Raw genomic sequence first — 7,677 nt, 5'->3', positions numbered from 1 at the left:
CCCTATGCGCCATATAGGAACCCGCATAAAGGCTAGTCGCTAACCCAAGGTCTCACCAAACGTACCATAATAAGTCAAGTGTGTCGCCAAAATGAGCCTCTAGATAATAAGCCTTTAATTGAGAATACACGGTGAAAAACGTTCAAAAGGGGATCAAATTTGCTCTAAACCTTAGGAAAACATGAAATTTGGCGCACATTCCTCGAGCGTTTGAGCTTTTCTTAATTGTTTGGCCACAAGGCGGAGATTCATTGCCTTGAGTCAGGCCCACTAGGGACTCGGCTCGATAATGGGAGTCATCAGGACATCGTGAGTGATGACCGAGGTGGAGCAGGCTTTTATAAAACCCAAGAGCTTGTACAAGCAGTGGCTAGGAAGTCATCGATGCAGACCAGGAGACGACAACGACCACGATCTGCGAAGCAAATCGCCACCCTCGGAGAATAAAATGCCGATAAGGGCATGTAAAAACTCCGATGACCATCAACACTGGCTGAATCCAGATGGATTCGCCGGAAACCTAAACCAACTTGATCCCGGAAGAGCCGCTAGAGAGACAACACCGCACTCCCCGCCGGCGATAAGCCCACCAATGGAAAGGAGAAATATAATACACGAATATAAATAAATATTTAGAAACGGAGGGAGTATAATACACGAATATAAATAAATATTCTGCCGTCCAACTTTAAGCATGATGATGACGAAGAGGAGGATGACACGTGGGACCGGGCGGCGGGTGACGTGGCCGGTCCGGCTGTGCAATAAACAAAGTGAATAACTGAAAAGAGCATCCTTCCTCAAAAAAAAAAACTGAAAAGAGCATCAGGAGAGGGTGAGTGAAGGCCATGGGAGTCTCAGATGCTCCCCTCGTCGTCTTATCTCCATCCACATGTTGTTTTTCAGTTTATATAAAGGGCTCATCGTCTCCACTCTCCACTCATTTTTGGTCTCGCCCCACGCGGCACAGAGCAGAGGTCGTCGGCGATGGCGCTCAAGGTGGCCTCCTTCTCCCTCCTCGAGCTCTCCTCCGGCACCACCAGGAGCAGGAGCAGGAGCAGGAGGGGAGCCGCCTTCCGCCCCCGCCAGCACCAGCGCAAAGGTAGGGCCTTTCCCTCTTTCTTTCCCCCTCCTCGCCGGACGCTTGTTTCCCGGATCCACTTCTGCCAGTTTTCCACCCCTAGGAATAGGATTTTTTGTCTACTACAGTAGTACTTAATAATTGTGTGCTTCATTTTTAAAGCAATTAGTCGTCAGTTCCAAGGTACTCCTACTAGCCAACTAGATAGAATTGTTTTTAGAATCCCACTCTTGCTGCAAACATGAGTGAATCAAGATTATGTATGTTCTCCTCCCTGCACCTATGTATGCTGCACCTCTACTGCTATATATATATATATATATATATATATATATATATATATATATATATATATATATATATATATATATATATATTGTGTATCATTTCTTGTTTTCGCGGCGCATGGCAGCCGCGCCTTCTCAGAGAGAATAAGCATAGTAAATACAGTCTGTCTGTCTGTCAGTGTAAAGTTGCACGCACGCAGGCTCACTTGTGATCTCATATTCTCATGATGCCTAACCGTTTTGATTTGGACGTCCTTCAAAAGCCACCATTTCCTTTCCTTTGCTTTCATCATTTCAAAAAACATATTATATTATAGTAAAACAATTTCAGAATTTGATGCATCTTACTTACTTTTTTGTCTAGGCAGCAGTTATCAGTTACTCCCTCCGTAAACTAATATAAGAGCATTTAGATCACTATTTTAGTTATCTAAACGTTCTTATATTAGTTTACAGAGGGAGTACCTGTCAGTCAGTGTAGAAACAAGAGAATCCCCTCTTTTCTTTTGCAATCCACTAACCGGCTGCACCAAATTCTGAAATATCGCCCCGGGGGCCGTTTGCCAATTCCACCCCCCTGCACTGCGTGGAATATCTAATATGTTCCTTCCTTCCAAAGTTCCAAGAACTTATTCTCTTGTGCCTGGCTCTGATCCCATTCCACCTCCTACTTTCCAGTGACATGATATTTTCATTCACACCAACTTTCACTGCTCTGCTCTGCTATGTGCCTCTGTTCAGTGCCTTGCTTACTTTTAAGCTGATTTTTTGAATTTTATTTTCTTAACATATCCTTTTAGGCTGACTGGTTGGTTGGTTGGTGCACTAGACATGAACTGGGTGGGAGTTTACATGAGTGACCAAACATGAACTGGGTGCAATAATTCAGGGCTTGAATTTATAAACTTCCTTTAGCATGGTGGCCTAATTACAGTGGAGGTCTGCAACTTTGGTTGGTTAGTGGTGTTGCTTTCAACTAATCTTAGTTTGACTTGACTTGTGCCCCCATTCCAGTGGACTTCACGTTTCAAAGGAGGGACAAAAGAGCAGCCTACCTGAGGACATGCTGCTCGATGCAGCAGGGCCCACCGCCCGCCTGGCCTGGCCGAGCCGTCGCGGAACCCGAGAGGAGGTCGTGGGAGGGCCCCAAGCCCATCTCGATCGTCGGCTCAACCGGTTCCATAGGAACACAGGTAAGACAAATGGAAGCTTATAATCCGCACCGTTGCAATGTTACATGTTCAGACAATAGTGCTTCTTTTTGTTCAACTTGGTGGATCCGCTGATAATTAACAGTTTTTCTTTTTTGTTTGTGTAACTGAAAAGACATTGGACATCGTTGCGGAGAATCCTGACAAGTTCCGGGTTGTCGCTCTTGCTGCTGGCTCCAATGTCACTCTTCTAGCTGATCAGGTACAATCATCTATCTTCAGAGTGTATATTTATTCAGTTTCACTTTCACCCCTTGTTGTGAATTGTCAGAGCAAAACTGCATGCATATCGTAGTATTAACCCTATGAGAGTTACTGCTGAATTTAACAGGTGAAAACGTTCAAGCCAAAGCTGGTGGCTGTAAGAAACGAGTCATTACTTAACGAGCTAAAGGAAGCGTTAGCTGGTTGTGAAGAAATGCCGGAAATTATTCCTGGGGAGCAAGGTGTCATAGAGGTAACAAGACATTTCTTCTGATCCTATATGCATAAGGAATCAATGCTTTATACTGAATTTTCACTGATATTCAACTCTTCAATAATAGGTCGCTCGCCACCCGGATGCAGTTACAGTCGTTACGGGCATAGTAGGGTGTGCAGGACTCAAGGTAATTTATGTTCTTCTTTGTTGCATTTTTTTCCTTCATCTTTTATTTTTAATAGCTTTTAAGATGTTAAGAAAAGTCGGTATGGGACAACCTAATTGATAGTGCCGTAGTGGTGCAACCAATATCCTATCCTTAACAGTTTAGAGCCTTGGTCCATGGCCCCTTTATGAAACTGCATATCAGTAGGCCCATCATGCATGCCTCAGTGGTGCTACTTTCAGACTCTGCTTAGTATCTTATCTTATCTTCGTGTTCGTGTTTCCGGAGAACTCAACATTATCATGCTATTGTTAAATTTTCTCTCCTCCACTTTGGATGGATGACAGATCTGATTATGTATGCTTGCTGAAGCTACTATAAAGGCCAACTAAAATATCCATTATTTTCTTTCTGTATGACAGCCTACAGTTGCAGCAATTGAAGCTGGGAAAGATATTGCGTTGGCGAACAAAGAGACACTTATCGCAGGCGGTCCGTTCGTGCTTCCCCTTGCGCACAAGCACAATGTGAAAATACTTCCTGCTGATTCAGAGCACTCTGCAATATTTCAGGTACATACCATAAAACAGTTGGTTCTTACTGCAGTTATATTTTTCACCATGCTGCAAGTTTAGCATAGTTAGGAATCTGTGAATTTAAGTTTTCTGCTCCTATGCTATAGTGTATACAAGGCTTGTCTGAAGGATCACTTCGTCGCGTTATTCTGACTGCGTCTGGCGGTGCTTTCAGGTAAGTCCGTTTGTTTTCATGTGTATTGTGGTACCTGTTTTACTTCTAGAAGCATCGAACTCCATCTTATATCAATTGATGATGACAGGGACTGGCCAGTTGAGAAGCTGAAAGATGTAAAGGTTGCCGATGCTTTGAAGCACCCAAACTGGAGCATGGGGAAGAAAATCACAGTAGATTCTGCTACTTTGTTCAACAAGGTGCTTAGAAATTTCCTCAACTTTATGTTAAAACTTTCTTCTTCTTCTTTTTTGTGTGTCTGTTTAATCACTATAGCGACAACTTGATTCTTGCAGGGGTTAGAAGTTATCGAGGCGCATTATTTGTTTGGTGCTGAATATGATGACATTGAGATTGTGATTCACCCACAGTCCATCATACACTCTATGATTGAAACCCAGGTGAGGCCCTACAACATAGTTATCCCCTTTTTTCAAGAAGCATATATTCTTATGGACACTGTAACGCACGCACACGTCATGCCGATGCGGTGCATATCATTTATTCTTGCTTTCTCTGATAGTACATTTAGCGCATCAGACCGGCAGAATCTGAGGTTTATGTTCCTTCAGGTCCTTGAGGCTGATATGCTAAATCATTTACATCTGGCTTAATGCTATCTTGACTTCAAGTGTTCATGAAGTTGTATTATTTCCTCAGGATTCATCTGTCCTGGCTCAGCTGGGATGGCCAGACATGCGGCTACCGATCCTATACACCTTGTCTTGGCCAGACCGAGTCTACTGCTCCGAGGTCACCTGGCCCCGGCTAGACCTTTGCAAGTAAAAGCACTCTCCCAGCTCCACAATTTTGTTCTAAAATGTCCTCTAAGAATTTCCAGATTAATTTCTTAGCTAATTGATTGCAACTGGATAATGCAGGCTGGGTTCGCTGACATTTAAAGCTCCCGACAACGTGAAATACCCATCGGTGGATCTCGCGTATGCGGCAGGGCGGGCCGGGGGCACCATGACGGGAGTTTTGAGTGCTGCTAATGAGAAGGCGGTGGAGCTGTTCATCGACGAAAAGTATGATTCTTTCTTTTCTGAATGCTATCATCCTTTTCTTCTGTCTTGTTTTTTAGACAAAGCATTGCATAGTGGATGCCATTGTTCTGATTTTGTTGACGTAACTATGTTCCGCGTGTCTGTTCTGCTGATAGCAGCATCATGATATACAAAATTCTTTGGTATCAACCAAAGTAAACAAAAGATTCTTTGCGTAGTCTGACTTGAAAGGAGAATGTGTGTCCTGAAAGCTAATAATATGCTCAGGCACTTTCGACCATAACCTGTGGAACCTTGATTTCATGAGCACTTGATATAAGTTTAGCTTAAGTTTGGCCTGCCTGTTGTTGCATATCTCATATTTGCTGCGATGAAAACTGTTTCTATGAACATGGACATAAAAAGCCCAAGTCCTCATCCATCTCCCCTGTTGTTGTTTTTGCAGGATCAGCTACCTGGACATCTTCAAGGTGGTGGAGATGACGTGCGACGCGCACCGCAACGAGCTGGTGACAAGGCCGTCGCTCGAGGAGATCATACATTACGACCAGTGGGCAAGGAAGTTTGCCGCCAACCTACAGCCATCGTCGTCTGGACGGAGCCCTGTGCTCGCCTAAGGCCCTTCTTCCTGGAGCTGGCCGATGAAGCACAGAAGATGTAGCCATGGCCTGGCCTTGCTAAAACTGGCCATGTGGAAACCAAGCTTAGATATTTCAACAAGGCACACATAGGTTGCCTTGCAGAAATGTAAATCATGTGTTGGCACGAATAAATCATGTAAGTTTTGATGGATGGATGAAATAGGCAAGAATCAAACACATGCATCCCTCCAGTTTTGGCTACCATGGTAGAGAATTCATTTTCAGAACCGATCCAAGTTCAAAGTTGAGAAAAGAATCCAACAGCATCCAAAGGTGGAGCCACAATTGTGTCAGCCAAGACTCCATGGTAGTATTTTTCTTCCTTTTTCGCTAGGCGGTGCTCCCCAGATCATCATCCACATTACAATTCACAAGAATTGAATTGCAACAAAGATAAGCACCGACAAAAGGAAGCACACGACCGACCTGAGACAGTTCCCACTGGATTTCAGGAGAAGCCATGCATGCAGCTTCTGAAAAACAAAAGCAGTCACCAGAATCTGATGCCCTTCCATCATAATACTAGCACAGGCACTTAACATATCTCACTCAAAAAGATAACCGACCCGCGACAGCATTCCCAAAGCTAGATTCCTTATCCCACCAAACTCAGAAAAGGCACGGGCAAATTCAAATTCAATGGGGAATCCATCCCTTAATACGATAGCATTAGCACACAATGCAAGCACACGGGTCCTTGTATTTTGCTATAAACTCAAACAGTGAAGGATAATTAACCACTAACCCTAAACCTTTGGCAAGTAGTATATGCATGAAGGATAATTAACCACTAACAGTGCATTGTTTGTGAAAGACGAGGGAGGGATTATTGTCAAACTGATGCATAACTAGAAACACAAGCAGGGATTTCACTTACATCTGCAGAACCCCGAACGGCGTGAGATCTCGATCGGACCAGGTGGAAACTAAACATTTCAGTTTCATTATTTATGCATTGAAGAGTAGACACATTCAACAGCGTAAACTGATTGTTGACGAATTGCTGCGGCGGCGGAGCGCATGGTCAGCCACACCACCACGACGCCGGCCATGATGGTGAGCGCCCCCAGCGAGATGTCGCCTATTTCTGCCAGCTGCATTAAGAAATTAGAGAGGATGTGTTACTGTAGAACAAGCCATTAACGTCGATGTCAAGGTAGCCGATCATGGTGATGTAGCCGCGGTCGATGTAGTCGTGGTCGATGGTGTAATCGTCGTGAATGATGAAGCCTCACAAAGCCGAAGGCGCAAAAAAATGCGTTACGACGGAGCTGCAGACGTGGACAATGCACCTTGCGAATGTCAGAGGGTGCCGTCAGCGATGAGTCCACCAGTTTTGCCAAGACCGGGGAAAACCCATCGAGCACACATCTGTTTTGCCAGAACCATGTGGTCGTGTAGGGTTGTCACTATAGTGACGCCGTGTCGATGCAGTCGTGCCGTCGCGGGTGACGCGGTCGATGCCGTCGTCGTGACGCAGTCATTGCCGTCGTCGAGGTGGCATCTTGCAGAATAGTCTGTCAGAGGACGCTAGATGTCCATCTTATGGACGAGGCGGCGGCATTGTGTTAACGATGATGGTGATGAAGACCTTGGCAGTGAAGTTTCGGTGATGCAGCAGCGTGTCGACAATGATGTGTCGCTTGCTCGTGGCGACAGGTGTCGATGCCGTGTCGTGCTGAAGAAGACGATGAAGAACTGCACGCTTTCCACACTGGCTTGGCGCGTGGATGGTGCATGTAGTGGTAGCTTCTCGTAGATCTGCTCGACGAAGATTTTTTTTCATTGGGGCGATGTAGTCGTACCGGCTTGCTGTTGATGTTCGGCTTGATGTAGAGGTGTCGGTGAAGTTGCAGATCGGTGGTGTGGTCGTTCGGCTTGATGTAAGAGTAGATGGCATGTTCGGCTTGATGCTCGTGGACGGCTAGAATATTTCGTGGGTCGCTGTGTCGGTGGAGTTAGATGTAGAGAGAGGGAGATTGGTGGAATAGTTGTTGTATTGCTTGAGCCTCGTGGGCATTTATATAGGAGTACAATGATCTACTTGAAGTACAAGACAAAACAGAACAAATTCTAGTCTATCTCGTCTTTCTTAATAATAAATATACTCAAC

At 44.9% G+C, this 7,677-nt stretch overlaps 1 protein-coding gene across 1 annotated transcript; it reads left to right on the top strand.

The window, feature by feature from the left end:
* Positions 1-934: 934 nt before the first annotated feature.
* On the top strand, positions 935-5,807 carry LOC119266567 (1-deoxy-D-xylulose 5-phosphate reductoisomerase, chloroplastic-like). The gene is made up of 12 exons (XM_037547800.1): positions 935-1,102; positions 2,383-2,561; positions 2,695-2,781; positions 2,911-3,036; positions 3,125-3,187; positions 3,589-3,738; positions 3,849-3,916; positions 4,005-4,116; positions 4,213-4,317; positions 4,577-4,698; positions 4,798-4,944; positions 5,369-5,807. Exons 1-12 carry the CDS (start codon positions 988-990, stop codon positions 5,538-5,540), a joined length of 1,446 nt encoding a protein of 481 aa, XP_037403697.1. The 5' UTR covers positions 935-987; the 3' UTR covers positions 5,541-5,807.
* The last annotated feature ends 1,870 nt before the right edge of the window (positions 5,808-7,677 follow it).

Source organism: Triticum dicoccoides, chromosome 3A (assembly GCF_002162155.2).
Source record: "Triticum dicoccoides isolate Atlit2015 ecotype Zavitan chromosome 3A, WEW_v2.0, whole genome shotgun sequence".
Lineage (NCBI taxonomy): Eukaryota > Viridiplantae > Streptophyta > Magnoliopsida > Poales > Poaceae > Triticum > Triticum dicoccoides.
The sequence above is the reverse complement of the archived record's forward strand: the minus strand, read 5'-3'. Positions and strand labels throughout refer to the sequence as shown.

What these genes read in the sequence shown, in the direction of transcription:
- LOC119266567 (XM_037547800.1), top strand. Translation starts at nt 988, where the DNA reads ATGGCGCTCAAGGTGGCCTCCTTCTCCCTCCTCGAGCTCTCCTCCGGC. An exon ending in CCGCCAGCACCAGCGCAAAG is followed by an intron (nt 1,103 to 2,382) that starts GTAGGGCCTTTC and finishes CCCCCATTCCAG; the next exon opens with TGGACTTCACGTTTCAAAGG. An exon ending in GCGTCTGGCGGTGCTTTCAG is followed by an intron (nt 3,917 to 4,004) that starts GTAAGTCCGTTT and finishes TGATGATGACAG; the next exon opens with GGACTGGCCAGTTGAGAAGC.